General features: G+C 44.9%; 1 protein-coding gene across 14 annotated transcripts in view; it reads left to right on the plus strand.

Annotated features, from left to right (window-relative positions):
* The first annotated feature begins 2585 nt into the window (after positions 1-2585).
* GEMIN8 (gem nuclear organelle associated protein 8) overlaps positions 2586-16463 on the plus strand; it is a 45151-nt gene continuing 31273 nt past the window's right edge. For 11 of the 14 annotated variants that reach the window (XR_010794109.1, XM_066620821.1, XM_066620822.1 and 8 more), the window contains exons 1-3: positions 2633-2704; positions 7296-7337; positions 12290-12737. Coding sequence is in view for 13 of the 14 variants with exons in the window: in XM_066620821.1 (XP_066476918.1) it covers positions 2660-2704; positions 7296-7337; positions 12290-12737 (535 nt within the window). In the remaining variant the exon portion in view is untranslated. Of the gene's footprint in view, positions 2705-7295; positions 7338-8806; positions 8864-12289; positions 12738-16463 lie in introns of all 14 variants that reach the window. The other 3 variants (XM_066620827.1, XM_066620828.1, XM_066620824.1) reach the window with 3 other exon arrangements.

Raw genomic sequence — 16463 nt, forward strand, 5'->3', positions numbered from 1 at the left:
TAGTCTTCATTCAATATATGCAAACATTTTATGAGATCCTAGGAAATCTCTGGCTCCCCTCCTTTGGCTTCTGGGCCCCCTCTTTTGATCCCGGGCCCAGGTACGATGTACCTTTGCACCCCCCTTTCATGGGCCCTGAAGGAGGGAATGTGAGAGAGCAGGCATGACTGGGAGATTCCTTGATCAGGAGGCAGAATGGTTCTCCAAAATTTCATTTGTTGTATTTCTGTAATAAAGCCAATAGCTAGAATTTGAGACCACATCTCCACATTCAGCAAACAGTTATTTTCTGCTCTTGCCCATTTCCATTGGTTTATGGTCTGTGTAGAATTTTAATTTAGAGAAAATTCTCTCCCTTTTCTCTAAATTAGCTCTTCTTGCTCCCTCTGCTGGACATTTTCCATAATTGCATTCAATTTCAACACTACACAGTATTTGAGAAAGGTTCTCCAAAGGTTCATCACTGGAATTCTGTCCACTTCTTCCTGATTTTCTTTCCTTCCCCTTCCTTTTGGGTTTTAATAAACATACTTTGTCTAGCTCTGTTCTCTGATTATTTAGTGGTTCAGTTAGCAGTTAGTACTGCCAACCATGCCAAGAGGCACCTTTTCAAGTGGTGCTCCTCTTCCATTGCGTAGCTGGGCGGGAGTCAAAACACTACGTTTCTCAGGCACCTGAATGCCTGCGTAAAGTGCCCCTGCCCCCTCATCACCAGAGCCATACCGGCCTCTGTGTTGTTCTCTGTGCCCCAAATGGCTCCGAAGGCAAGGCATAGGGGCCACTTTACACAGGTGTTCAGGTAACATGCAAAAGTTAGCGTTTTGACCCCCCCTAGCTACGCCACTCCTCCTCTTACATTTAGCAGGGGAGAGCAACTGTCCCTCTTCACCCCAGTATGGCATCTTTTCCAGTAGCTATTTACTGGTGCTTTTTCTGTTTGTTTGTTTTGGGGACAGGGAAGCATTTCTTGCTTTTTCCTATGTAAAGAGCTTTGTGAACTTCTCTGTTTAAAAGCAGCACATACTTAATAATAACTGTCCCATCTCCAGATCACTTGCATGCACTACTGTGCATGGTCTCCTTGCTTCAGGTGGATCCCAAAATGCAATTTACGGCTTCCCAATACGGTATTGATAAGAATCTGACCCAGTTGTCCCCACAACAGCTGCTGGTGTTTTTCCAGGGCTGTTGGGGCAACTTGGGTCCACTGTTATTGCAGTGACATGGTTCCCCTTCATGCCAATGGATTAAGGCACCCACTCCAGGACATGCAGGAGGACCAGAGTCCAGAACCCCCTCCCTTCTCCTGGCAACACAGGAAAGATCATGAAGCCCCAAACCTTTCCCTTGCTGCCCAGCCAGGGATGCTGGTGAGGATGCAGGCAGGCAGCGCCCTCCATTGGAGGACGAAGGTAAAGGAGAGTTCCGCAGAGGCTGCAGGAACGGCAGGCGAGTGGCGCTCGGTGGAGGCCGCCCAGCGGGTGAGGTTCAGCCTCCTGAGCTCAGGAGTTCGCCTCCCGCTGGCGGCTGACACTGCCTCGCTCCCCGGCCGCCTGGGCAGGCAGAGGGCACAGGAGCGCGACCCCTGGCGACCGCAAGGCAGCGCAAGACCAGCAGTAGTGTGACGCTGGCTGCCAGCAAAGCAGGCAGGCGCCTTGAGCTTTGGACTGTGTCTCGGGAGGGAGCCACTGGCCCCCCTGGCAACAAGCGCTAGGAGCGAGGACCCCTGGAGTCCTCCGCCCCCGTTTTGCCTGCCTTCCCACTTAAGCCACTCGCACCGCCCCCTCCATCCTCCGCCAGCCCTTGGCTGGGAATCCTGCGCTGAGCTTCCACCCCCTGGCACTCAAACAGACACCCTAAACCGGCTTCCGAGCAACCCCTGCATTGGGGGGGGGGCGCTTTGCACACACAAAAGTTCTTGCAGGCATAGAATGCACCTGCGGAACGGGCTGCCACTTGACGGCTCAGGTAACAGTAGACTAAAAGCGGACCCGATGGCCTCACTAAGGGGGGGCCTCGGGGAATCAACCAGTATAGTCAGTGGGGCTTACTCCCAGGAAAGTGTGGATAGGATTGCAGCCAAGCTGCTAAGCAGCAGCCGCCTCTTCCCCCAGAAAAACGTTGCCCCTTCCCTTCCCCAGCTGCGCCCCTGAATGATGGATGCCACCCACTCCCCGGGAGAGGAGCACTGACTTGCAAAGGCGGCGGCAGGGACGTCCATCCCACCCCCAGCCTCCTTCCCGCCTGCTGCAGGAGAAATCCTGGCCGGGCCACTGCCATCCACCAGCTCACCTCCACCGATCTTCCTCTTCCCATGCCCTGGATGGGAAAAGGAAGAGGGGAAGGCAAGAGACGCGGGGTGGAGGGCACAGTGGCGGGGGCTGGCATGCCCTTGGCAGGCTCTCAGGTGCCCAGAGACCTGGGACCAGCCCTGCTGCTTAGCAGGCACTAAGTCCCAGGCGCCTGGGGAAGCCACGAGCAAAGCTGCTGGCGGTCCTCAGCCCGGTCCAGCAGATGGGGCCATCGCTCCACAGGCAAGCCTCGTGCAAGCTCTGGAGCTGCCCCCACCTCTTCCTTTCCTCGCTCCGCCTACAGGAAGGGAAGGCAAGCGCGGCGCGGTCCCTGGTGCAAATTCTGCATCCAAAGTACGTGCTTGCCGATGGTGGGGGAAGAGAGGGAGACGCTGCCATTGCAGCTGCAGCTGGTGGGTCCAGGTGCCCTTTCCTGGGTGGGTGGGTGGGCAGGCAGACAGGCAGGCAGCAGCAGCTCTGGGTTGGATCCGGATTCTGGCTCCAATCCTATGCACACTTTCCGTTGAACAGAATGGGACTTACTTTTGAGTAGACCTGTGGGGGATTGGTCTGTCACTCTGCAGTTGCTGCTCTGTCTGGAAGGAAAAAAGAAACAAAGGGTGGGTGGGAGGAAGAAAGGAACATGCTTGGTGCTTTCCCAAATTCTCTCCTGCAACTGTTTGGTTTCTTGTACCTTGATTTTCCTGATCCCAGTCTATTAATGCGTCAAGGATTTTCCAAGGCACGTGTGCCCCTTCCACTGGGGGAAGATGAGCCTTTAAGGGCCCTATCCAACTCACCAGCACCCATGCAGCCTCAATGCATCCATGAGGCACAATGTCCCCTTACTTTGGGGAGGCATCTGTGACTGCTCCCTAACATAGGATGCAGTGCAAGCCTATTGGAACAGCTGCATTGGCACAGGAAAGATGGATACGATTGGGCCTTAAGATTTGCCAGCTAGTTGTGGGCAGGGGTGCATTTTCATGATGGCAATGATGGCATTGCAGCTGCTCATCAAGGTCAGCAAGAGAAATTGCTGGCTGCAGAGTCTGAGTGAGTGGGAAAGCTGTCCCTGCAATCTCCTGGGTGAGGAGAGAATGGACTCCGAGGCTGTCCCTGAACATATGGCAAGTCTATTAGGTGCATAGAACTACCAAAGGAAGTCAAGGGCTGCCTAAAGTTGCTGTACGTTCATATGACATGTGACGTACATTCCTTGCCACCGTATGTGGTGATGGCATCTGGCCTAGATGCCTTTAAAAGGGGATGGGACAAATTTCTGGAGGAAAAATCCATTATGGGTTACGAGACATGCTGTGTATGTGCAACCTCCTGGTTTTAGAAATGGTCTGTGTCAGATGCAAGGGAGGGCACCAGGATGCAGGTCTCTTGTTATCTGGTGTGCTCCCTGGGGCATTTGGTGGGCCGCTGTGAGATACAGGAAGCTGGACTAGATGGGCCTTTGGCCTGATCCAGCAGGACTGTTCTTATATTCTTATGACGTGCAGGCTCATGGAGCAGGAGATGTGTTACAGCACATCTCTTTGGAAAGCTGCTATGGGGATGCTCTTTATTGTGCTGGCTGTGATTATGGAATTTTGCGACAAAGATGAGCTTCCTTTTCTTTTGCTTGGCTTGGGTTCTTACTTATTTGCTGTAAAGTTCAGAATGGCTGGTCTGTTGCAAAGCCATGCCTAAACGGGTGCAGGCCCAGGCTTACTCAACCAGTGTACCCACCCGTAGATTGGTCACGAAAGTGTAGGACCCGGGGAGCCACCCCAGTTGCCCCTATCCTAGAGTCAGCTCTGGTTCATTTTATGCTCCTGTCTGTTGATACAAAGCATTTACCCCATTCTTGCAGAAGTCTTGATACACTTGATACTTGGCCCCTTCTGAAAAACCAAACCTGAAAATTGGAGAAAAGCAGACATGTAAATCTGTTTCGGCTCTCAAAGTTACATGTTGGCATTTGATCCTTTTCTTCTTAAAAGAGATATTTTGATTACATCTTTATCCTCTGAATACAGTCTACTATATATTGTTTTAGGCTGCATTTTCTTTAGCTTCTAGCTTTTTAGTTTCACGCTAGAAGCACTAGAGAGCTTTTTTTTAAAAAAAAAAAAAAAACCTTCTTTAAATCTCAGCACACTTGGGTCACCTTTTTTTAAGTGTTGGCCATGCTAGAATTTTTACAAGCAAGCTTGGTGCTAGAAAAGATGGCTGCCACCATGCTTACATCACTTCTCCCTATTTTCTATCAAAACGAATGCGGGAACCTGTCAGGAACATGGTTACCTCTAGAGTGTGTGGTGAAAACATGGTGACCACCATACAATTGATTTCAATGGGGGAATGCAATTTTGTCATTATTAAAACAACTGCGCTGGAAGCATGCTAGAAACTTCCTTTATGGTTTATATTTGTTCTTTTGTTTGATTTTATTGATTTATTTTTTTTAAGTAAACTGCTCTGGGTCCATTTGGAAAAGGGTAGCATGTTAATCTTTTAGAGGAAAATAAATGCATCTTTTTATCCAAAGAAATTAGTTTTAAATGTATAATTGGCACATCTATTGGATACAGCATCTTTGACACCAGTCATCATGCTTGTGTAGGGATTTGCATGCATGCAAGGGTGTGGTTGGCTTCAGAATTAAAGTGTACAGAAAATATAGTGTAATAATTTATGGCTGGAGCTCAAGAGGTTGAAAAGATGTTCTTAAGAGACACTTTCTTACCCTACCTTTAATTCTAGGCTTAACAAGAAATAAATATATGCTCATCATTGTTGGAGGAGGGCAAATTTTCAGATACAGTAGCTACAGTAAGAACTTGGAATATAAATCTGATTATTCTACAAACTCATAATGGTGGATTTACCTATTTGTGTTTTTTTTTAATTGGGAACAACAACAACATTTTTTGTGAGGTTCCTTTCTCTCCATCTAGTTGAAATGGGGAATGTGTGCAAAGATTTTCTGATGCTTGGATATGCTTAGAGTATAAAAATGTAGTTACCTACTTGGTGTATTTTTGTTTTGTTTTCATTTCTAATTGTGCAGATTTCTCTGTTCATAAGATCGTTGTAGTCTCATTGTTATAGTCTCAAGCAAACTCTGAGGATTTTTTTTTTATAATATTGAAGCGCTGATCTCTAAAGTCAGTGCAGAAAGTTTCCTCTGATTTGTTGTAAGTTTACTGCTTCTTACTTAAACCAGGCATCCTTTGTTCTTCTATCATGGTAGCTAGGGAGGAACTGGCAGTCAACCCTTTGCTGCCATTAATTCTTCTCCATTAATCTCCGCCAAGGCTGCTCCAGAGCACAATGTTTTTCCATGAAGCAACATAATGTTTTCTTAATCCCTAGGAAGTTCCCTGTTGGCAATATGGTTTTGCAACTGTGACGAGGGGATGGAAAGGAAGAGACATTGCGGTCAGGGAAGGTTTCCTTTGTAAGACAGTGCACATTCTTGTCACAGCAGTTGAAATAAACAAATGGCTCCAATTAAGCTGCTTCAGCACTGGTATAATCCTGTTCCTAACTAGTTGGGGGGGCGGGTCATTCTAGTGACAGTTCAGCAGTGAATCAGGAGCCAAGTGCTGGTTGTGAGAGTGAGGTTCAGCTCAGACACTTTTCTGGGTGAAGACAGTGTTGGGGACAGACCAGCCATATGCACAATGAATCGTCAGGAATGGGCTATAGTGTTCATGCAATATGACGTGTTATATAGGTCTGGGCGAGGCAGGGGTGCACATACACCTATCGTTGCCTCCCAAGTAAGTATCCAAACTAGGCCTAGAGTTCCCTTAATCTACAGCAGAGGTCTCCAAAACGCTGCTTGATTAAAAACCCCTCCCCACTGTGTGTGAGCGGCGCTTACCGTTCAGCTGCACTGTGTCTTATTTTGCCAGCCGTTATATACACAAAGTCGCTCTGGGCAGCTGTGTGTGCCCAGAAATCTGGGCGCAAAGCTGGCTAGGGTGGTGGGCAGCACACGCTTCTGCCTAAAGCAAGTTTCTGCAGCAATCGACTGGCAAGATAAGATATGGCATGGCGGAACAGTACACGCTGCTCCTGATGGGGAAGGGTTTTCCAGTACTCCATATTTGGAGAGCAGTGATATACAGCACTGAGACAGTTCAAAGCTGCTTCTGTGAAGTGAACAAATGAGACCAGCAGACTGAATGCAGATTTTTTTTTGTCCCAATTACAGGCAGGACAGAAGAAAGGCAAATACTGTACAAAAAAAGATTTTGTGTCCCACATATGAGAAAGGGACTCCTATGTTTCTAACAACAACCTCTCTAACAATTGGATATGTCAGGGGTGTCAGACATAAGGCCTGCAGGCCAAATGTGACCCCAAGAAGCCATTTATCCGGCCTCCTTTATAGTTGGGCTCTCCCAGCTTGATAATTGGGCTCTCTCATATCTTGAAAATACGAACAAGATTTGCACCTTTTCTCTTCTGTCATTTACAGCTAATTAGTTTCTATGTAAGAACAAAGTGCTTACTTCTGGCCATCATCTGCTTAATGACGTCCCTTCCGTCCCTCAGCAGGCACTATGAATGCTCACTTCGACTCTCTGTATGAGATGAATTTGTCATCCCTGGTATATGTTGTGTTTAATGCATACAGTGAACTTGCATCAACTATAGGAGAAATTGACAAACTTAAAAGGAGCATGTTCCTTTGAAATGAAATGTTTGGAATAGAGTGGAAAGGCAGCTTGATAGGCTATCGATCTGTGAGACACAAATGTTGCAAATCTCGGCAGAGCATAGTCAATTATAACCTCTGCTTAGTATAGTCTTCTTTCTTTTTCTCCCACCTCCTCTTGAAAATCAGGTTTATGATGGTGAATTCCATCTTAGCGCCAAATATCTTGGGCTGTGAAAGAGCGAAACCCGGACCTGGAAACAAAGGGAGTGACCTACTACTGGCTTTATTTGTCTAAAATTCATTTAAATATTTGTATTTTCACCTTTTTTGTCTTTTAGGTTCCGTTAGTGGTAACTATAGCAAATTCCCACAGAAGAATGGTAAGAGTATTTCATTTTTTTGTTTGTTGATAAAAGTCCTTAGCACGTTTCTCATTAGGAAATGCAGGTCTTTGAATTACATTTGCAGTAGGGAACATGCATTTCAAATAATGCAAGTATTAAAATGCATTATGTGAATACTCTGTCAGGACATGTAAAACTAAGGAAGGGCAGAGAAGATAGAACCTACCAAGTAGCTTGAGAAGTCTTCTCCTGCCGCAAATGCTGTTGCAGGGTTACTTATGAACCTGAGGCGAGAGATGACAGAACAGTCTCTTAGAGCACCTGGTTTAAGAAACAAGCAAGAGAGTATTTAAGCTGTCATTTAGCCTCTGACCAGCATGGAATGCAGCTGCTGCAGTCAAAGATTTTTTGCATTCCCTGTACATTCTTGAGTTGCAGTCCTAAACACACTTACCTGGGAGTAAGCCCTACTGAACACAATGGGACTTACTCCTGAGTAGACATGGATTGGATTGCCCTGCCTTTGTGTGTTTATCTTACATCACCTTTTGGCACAGTAAATATTTGCAATTAGACCTCAAGTGATAACTTTTTTTTTAAAATGGGTACTCTTTTATCAAGAAGCATTTTTAGATTTGTGTTGTAAGGCATGTACTACAGTCATTTACGAATGACTATAGATCATGGGTTTGTAAAGAGGGCTACCCTGCAGGTGTGAGGGGCAGAGAAAAAGAAGTGGAAGTGGAGGGGCATTAAGACTCGACAGGCATTGGCCAGATTCTGGCTGCAGCACCAGAGTGAAAGGCTGTAGGGTGAATATATCAGGAAGAAGCGGGAGCGGAGCGTAGGAAAGGCTTTTCTTATCTTAAGGAGTGGTAAAAGTTGAAAGGACCAAGGAATCCTGAGGCTCCTTTCTCTTCACTGTTAGGGCAGTTTCCCATGTTATGCAAAACATACTCCAGTTCGCCACTGATGAAGAACTTCATCTAGTCTTAGCTCCCTGGTGGTTATACTTTACCTGTTTAATAATTGTGCTAGTGAGCATGTGCTTGTTGCTCTACAGTCTACCTTTTTAATACGCCATAAGGCCCGTCCTGCTCCAAGAAGCTGGTTTGGATGATATGCCTGAGCAGTTCTCCCACTGCTTGATCAAAAATGAGGGAATTCACATGTGCGTTAAGAACATAAGAAGAGCCCCACTGGATCAGGCCAAAGGCCCTTCTAATCCAGCTTCCTGTATCTCTCTGTGGCCCACCAGATGCCTCAGGATAACAAGAGGATACCTGCATCCTGTTGCCACTCTCTTGCACCTGGCATTCAGAGCTAGCCTACTTTTAAACCCAGGAGGTTGCATGTACCCACATCTTTTAAAGGCATCTAGGCCAGATGCCATCACCACATCCTGTGGCAAGGAGTTCCACAAACTCATTTTATACTGGGTAAATAAATATTTTCTTTCTTACGTGCATTCTTGTGTGCTGTTCCCCTCTGCTTACTATTGGAAGGCTAGAATGTCTGAACTACCTTAAGGAGGCAACTGGGTACTGGAGAGAAGCCAAAAGGTGAGTCACCATTAAAAATGATGCACTCTGAACCACTCTTGAAACACAGTCTCAATCCTTTTTAAACATGAGACTAGATAGAGGTCTATGAAAAGGAACACTGTAAGTGTCCCTGAGATTTTAACTGCTGTTTGCTTGACAAAATATCTCATCTAGTTTCCATTCTCCAGAGCTTAGGTCATATGTTTATGCTTTTTTTTTAAAAAAAAAGAGTTATGATGATGATGTAATTATTGTAATCCAGTTTATTTCACTGGGCTTTGTAAATGTTTTCCCCAATCTTTTAAATGTTTTTTAAAAAACTCTTTTCTGATTTCTTCTTAGCATTCTGTGTAAGCTAGAGATTTCTCAGGGTCACTTCCACGCTTTCCTTTTCCTCCCCTTGCTCCCAAAAAAAAAGTATTTGGCTAGGCACCAGAATCACAATTCCGACTACTAGAAACGAGCCTTTGTGTTCCTCTCTTAAATTAACAACAGCTAGGCAAATCAGCCAGCTGTATTCCACTTTTCCGTGAAGTCGCCACCAAGATCCGCTTGAGAAACATTTTGGTGAAGAGAGAACAGCTGATAATATTTTGCAGTTTTAAATTGTCTCCAGAAAAACACGATTTCACAACTGTTTAAAATATTGCTGATGTTCCCTTTAAAAAAAAAAAAGTGGATGAGGCAAACAAACTTCTTACTTACTTAACAAAAATCTTAATGAATTATAGTGCACTTTTCCCAAATAGATGCAATATCTCTTGATTTAGCAGCATATTTACATTTTTATTTCATCCATATCCTATCTCTCTTCTTCCATGGAGCTCAGGGTGGTAAAGATGAAATTTTCAGGCAGTCTCCCATCCAGGCCCAGACTGAGGTCTGCTTACTGCAAGGTGGGTGTATCATGTGCCCTCAGACCTTGTTTTAGGGGCCGTTATGGAAAGCTAACATGTCAGGAAAGAAGGCTGAACTCGTGGGCTTTTGACATGGGGCACTTTCAAATGAGCCATCATACATACACATTCTGAGAGAGTACTGTCCTATGCCAACTGTTCAAATCAGTCTGGAACTATTCTGGCTGGTATAGTCAGCAGTAAGCATACTACTTGCATCAAGAATCTGTTATACAAAATCCAGAACTAATTTCAGAGTGTTTGCCTGCAAATTGGACACCTTAGATTGCTTTCTTTAGAAATGTATAAAGATAGATCATTTAAAAAAGCAAACAAACCCACAACTGTAAACCTAACCAGTGGTGAAAAGATTGATATAAAAAGTAAGCATACTATTTGAAGAAATTAGTTCTTGTGCTCCCGAAAGCTGACTTCAAAAGGATATTGGGTGAAGTCCTGTGCGATTAAAATAATGGGAATGTTGCCATTGACTTCAGTGGGATGCTGATCGAACCCATTGTCAGGCTTTTTTCTCCTCCCCCCCCCCCGCCTTTCAGAAGGTGGGCTGGGAGTGGAGGAAAAAGGGGAGGGGGAGGCTTTTACTTGTATTCAAGTATGTCTGACACAAGAAAAGCATCCTGCTAGTCCATGGGAACGAGAAAGTGGAACTACCCATAAACAAAAGGAGGCTGACCTCTTAAGACTCATTGTTGGAACTGAATAGAAAGAGTAAATACAATTAGGCTTTTGGAATTCATTTATTCTTAATAGTGTAGGATGGATACCTACTGGGCAGAAGTCAGTCTGGTTTAACTCAGTAGTATTATGGTTTTCGCCTTCTGAGTGTGCCTCCGTAAGCACAGATAAGGACAGTGATTTCATTGCATTGTGCTTATCTGGACAAGGTTTTCAGATTGAAATAGAGTGCAGTGCATTGTAGTGAGAGATAACTGGGCACTGAGGTAGAACAATGAAACTTCAGCTCATACATTAATAGAGGACTTTGCATGGTGGAGGAGAGGGGTGTGTGCCTGCATGTGCAATATAATATATGATCCAGGGCTTTCACTCTTGTTCAAAAAGTCCTCTGTATGTGTGTGTGTGTGAGAGAGAGAGAGAGAGAGAGACTTTTTTTTTCCTCCCTGTGAGTGGAGGGAGAAGTTGCATGCATGAAGTCTCCACGCAATCAGACATTCATCTAGACTCGAGGCCCAATCATGCACTGTGCCATCTGTGTGGTCAAAACTGTGCCATGCACTGTGCCATCTGTGTGAGCGCTTGATTATCTTGCACCACACACAGGCCTTACGGGATGTGTGCATTGGGTCTAGAGTATTTAACTTCTGTTAATTTAAATTATGAAATCTTGTCATAGGAGGGAAAATCTGTATGGATTACATCCAACAGGTCCCTGTTTCACCTATCAGCTCAGTTCCAAAATTCTACGTAGTAGAACATGATTGCAAAAATAGTTGGGTATCTGTACAGATTTTGCTATGATTTTATGAGCCATTCTTTTTTCCCCTTAAGACAACTGAGCCCTCAACAAAATAGGTGGCACTGATGATGAAATAAAATGTTATCACTTCACTGACTGTCATGGTTGATATGTTTCATATTGGATTGTGGAGTTTAGACAAAGACTCACTGCCCAGTCCTACCTAAATCCCCACATGGCGATGCAACCATATTGATGGCGATTTTCTGCTGTTAGATGTCTCCTTCAGATAAGGGAACATTATCCCCTTGCCCTGAGGTAAGTCCCAGCATCCACTATCGGGCAATCAGACCTGCATCAGCTTGATTGCTGGGCAAGTCTGTCTTGCTCCGTGAAGGTAGAGCAGGCCGAGGAAGGGGCTCAGGATTTAGCTTGAGCTGCTGCTGATCCCACCTCCCTTCTGGGCCTGACCCACTTTTCTCTAATCCATTTTTTTTAATTCTTGAAAATTATATTAAATTGCTGGTGTAACATGACCTTGCCTGAGAAAGTTATACTAACAATGTGACTGTATTGTCTTGTCCCTTCCTTCCAACAAATCTCTTTGGGGGGGGGGGGGTAGAAATCAAGCCTTCATTTCTCAAGTCCCTAAGCCTTTCCCATAAGATCACCTCAGCAAACCTGTATGGTGATGTGATGTCCATCTTACTGCATCAGTCTCTGGTCTTGTCATGTTTCTCTTAATTCAGCCTTTTGATGGCCGCAGTTTAATATTTTTTTAAGTGGTGAACCGTGAGTTGTTCTACAGAGAGGAATTAGTGTGGTCTTTAGATGCCACTCTGTAGGGGAAGTTATTGTATTTATTTTTTGTTCCTGACAGTAGGGCCAAAAGCTATTGGAGCTGTGTAGTTTTCTGAATCAATAGCAGGTATTGATTATGCATTGCAATTTTGTGCATACCAAGGATGGTCAAACTTCCATGACAAAGTCCTATCTTTCTGAATGCAACCCGGTAACGTTTTGTTTAAAAAAAAAAAAAAAAAAGTCCACAACTTGTTTTAGAATTAGGTCTTAGATCTATGAATTTTGTTTCTTTCTTCATGTTTCTAGGAGGAGTCTCAAGATAAAAGCATGTCTCAAGACACAAGGCCGTGGTATTCCCACAAAGTGTATTCGAGGTACTGGAAGCATTACAGCCAAGCCATGGAGTGGATGGGTAGACATAAAATTGCTTACAGAAAAGCCATGGAGTCCCTATACTATCAGTCATTTTTTCCTCCTGAAAATCAGCCCAGTCAACGTTACTCTGACTGGGATGAAGGCAACCCCTTGAGAGCTGGGCCTAATTCTGCCTTCACCCAAAGCCACACGCCCTGGTGCCCTCCAAAGCCTCTGCATGCCCCATGTGCCACCAGAAGAAGTGTAGTGGAGGCAGTTTCCGAATCAGACACTGAATCTGAAGATGATGCGGGCATAGAGTATGACCTGAGCAACATGGAAATCACAGAGGAGCTCCGCCAGTACTTCGAACAGACTGAAAGGCACAGGGAAGAGTTGTGTAAGTATCTGCCTATGCCACAGTCTTCATATGTTGGTGATAATATTGCTTATTCCTTTTATTTATGGACATTTGTACCCTGCCATTCCTCAGACTGGCTGGTGTATGTGGGTCTTCCCTTATTTTGCAACTCACCAGTTCATGTAATGCTTCCCCTATCCCTTTAAGGGGCGGGGGAAGAGGAGAGGCAGGGAAGTGATCTTCAGGATTGCATCCCTAAGGGCAGCATCCACAGGCTCCCGCATCTCCTGCAGCCTCCATCAGCCCTCACAAGCAAGTCCAAGCAAGTGAAAGCAACCCCCCTTCGCCCCCCCCCTTAGGGACGATCCTGGGGATCACTTCCCTACCCTTGGCCCTCCTCCACAAAGACTTACTGAGGGAGTAAAGCTCCCTCAAAGTTTGAGAACCACTGTCCTATTTCATCCTTGCAAATGAGCAAAGTGGTGATCCTAGAGAGAGAGTGACTTCCTGAGCTTCATGATTGTGAGGGACTTGAGCTTGGCCTCCCCAGTGCAAGTTCCCCACTTTACTTTTCTGACATCTTTGGCACACAGATTTCTATGCAGGGCATGGCAGAATTAAAAAAATAATAATAATGCATAGATCAATAAACAATAAAAAACAATAATGCATAGGGGGAGATGCTGTGGCTGGTAATAGTGACTTGCTGAAGATCTTCTATTGAGTTTATAGCTGATGTAAGACTTTAGTTCAAAGTCAAAGACTTTGACTTTGAAGAGTCAAAAACTCACTCGCTATAGAACCTGTTCTGTCATCCAGTTTGGTCACACAGCCTCAAAGTTGTACAAAATTAAAATGTCTTGGGCAACCTTGGAAATTTGGGGGGGGGGGTGGCAGTGAGGGGGAAGGACTGGCTTGGTGGGCTTTCCGGGGGAGAGAATTTAATAGTGATGGTGCGCTTTGTGGTCGCACCTGTGATGTTCCATCCAGTGACAGTGAAACTTATAACAGAGCTTCTTTTGTGAATCAGAAGGAATGTGAGGACTTGTATGGGACGATCTGCAGCAAAAAAATATATATATATATTTACAGTTTATAAATAATAAATGATTCTGGTGATGGCACCAACCATGAACACTGCATGTTGTTGTTTTTACCTGTTAGCTAGTTTTCCCGTTTTTTCTCTAGGCTAGTGTTTCTCAAGTTTGGCCCTCCGCTGTACCACTTAACAGCGGTCCACCTGTTTGAAGTACTGATGGAACTAACTGGCAAGGACATCATTACCAGTTACTTCTGGGTTGAGAGCACAGAGGAGATGCAGCAAACACCAGTAAGAGGCTCAGTGTGGACGGGAAGGTTTTTTTGAGCGCAGAAAAGCATGCTTTGGGGCTCTGCCTGCCGAGCTAAGCTTCCTGCCACTGTTTGTTGCGTCACGTTCTTGGTCTCGCTGCCAGGCAGCTTGTATCCAGGGGTCCTGCGAATACCACCAGACACCAATTCAAGTACCACTGGTGGTACCTGTACCACTGGTTGAGAAACACTGCTCTAGACGTTTTACAATATTGCAAAAACGTTATTTGTCTGGTCTTTATATTTGGCATTCCAAATGCACAGAATTCAGCCAATGCATTTATTAATAATAATAATAATAATCTGGTACTCTTATAGTTAAATTGGGTGGAATCTTGGAGCAGCCTAAAGGAATTTCCTAGTTGCATTGTTGACATCTGGAGGAAGTCCTGGTGTGGTATATACTACGGATCAGCCATTTGTTTTCTCTTCCTTTTGGCTCAGTGCAAGAGTGTAAATTCCAAGGACGCCTTTCTCCCTCTGGGTGCTTCCTGGGCAGCACTGTGCAGGAAGTGATTTCCCCTTTCATAATCAGAATTGGACTATAAAGTGGAAGCCGCTTTTAGGCAAATCAATATCATCTTTATCCCTGGGTTTATGAAAATGTCTTGGGGTTAGAAGGGTTTTTATAGCTTTTATTTGATAGGTGCAGTTCAAAAATAATTACTCCCATGTACATTTTATCTGCAAGCAGACATTCACAAAATGTAGTGCCTGTATACAAGGATAATGCAGCTTCTCATTCAAGAAAAACCTCAGCTGCTAGAGCATCTTCTAAGAATAAAAGCAGAGCGGGAGGGCTATTTTTCCAACTCTGCTATGATCTGGAATTAGTGCTGGCTGGGCAGACCCCCAAGGGTTTGTGTGGAAGAGCATTTAATTACTCAGGACTATTGACTTTGCTGAGTACAGTTCTTCAGCAAAATAAAATTTCAGGAGATAATTCGATTATGTTGAATGCTCTAATTATATTATCTTGTTTTCAGCTTTCATCCCCTGCAGAGAGTCCTCATAGTACATATTGATATTGTATGAACTGTTGGTCTGTTGCTTTTGTTAAATGCAGATATCATTCCATTATCTGCCTTGGATAATTCCACCCTGTAATCTATAATGGCTGCAAAATTGACTGGCTTATTGGCCTACTGACCACACAAAAGAACCACATCCTGTACATAAATACTGATGGTGACTTTTTCAACTCCCATCCCCATCAGTAGATGGCCAACTTTTTTTTAATTCAGTTGCCCGCTTCCTATTTTGCAATCACTGATTGCGGTGAAATCACAGGGAGCAAGGATTTGAAGAGCCTTGTTGAGCGACAGTAAATTCCAACCACTGGTGCAGGGTGAAACCTTCAGCACCTCCTAGAACAAGCAACTCTTGGATGTCTCTGTTCTTCAAGCATCTCTTTGTGGAACAGTGAGCAGTAGGACCCTGAGTAGCTTGGCTAAAATTTGATGAGGTAACTGGATGGTGATGGTGATGATTGGGGAGAAGGTGCAAGCAAAGACACTTGGGCATCAGGCAGTCTGGGGGAGCTCTACAGATTCACTCTGAGTGGGGGAGGATAAGCCAAGCTCTTCCTTGTGTATTGTCAGGAGGGGTGGTGCAGTAGGCTCACTCTTGTTTCTGCTCTGACACCAGGGTGCCTGGAGGTGCAGCCATTCTCATAGCTAGGTTAATTGGAATTGGCCTTCTTAAATGGACGTTTGCCAGTTGATACATTTCCACAATAAACTGTTTCACTTCTAATTGGTAAGATGATTGCGACCTTTGGCACTTATCATAATTGGTGATAAGTTACAAATTCATCCATTGTTGTCTGTCGTCACCTTTGCAGTGATCTAGAAAGTTGAGAGTAGTTGAGAGGTGTGGGTCAGGGCTGGACTGAGTACAATCCTCATCTTTGCCTCCCTCAGGTCTTGAATGAGGGGTAGAGAAAAATAACGGCCATTGGCTTCAAATATTTTTCATTCTTTCCTTCCTGCTTTCCGCCTTTACTCCAGGAGCCTCTGCAGACTTGAACAATCTGTGGCTTTCTCTACACTTCACTCCTGGCAGCCTGCTCTGCTGCAACTCTAGGGCTGATAGTGAAGCATTTCAAACTGGCAACTCTTGAGGCTTGGTGACTGATTTAACACTCCAATAAGGACGGAATCTTCCTCCCCCCCCCCCCACTAAGCCCCCTCTTTTTCAAAAAGCTTTCTTTTCTTTCTTTGAATTCTTCTTGAGTGCTCTCCAACTCTTTGTCATTCATATGGTGTGCCAGGCTCCTCGGTGGCCCCAAACTCACTGTACAAAACAGTGCTCAACTGAGGCTTTATAATATGCCAAGTTAGTGACATCATTATGCTGTTGAGAGTCATAAGCCCCAAGTGAAATACGGGTGCAGTTTTTTTCTCCCCTGCAGAT

Source organism: Tiliqua scincoides, chromosome 3 (assembly GCF_035046505.1).
Source record: "Tiliqua scincoides isolate rTilSci1 chromosome 3, rTilSci1.hap2, whole genome shotgun sequence".
Classification (NCBI taxonomy): domain Eukaryota; kingdom Metazoa; phylum Chordata; class Lepidosauria; order Squamata; family Scincidae; genus Tiliqua; species Tiliqua scincoides.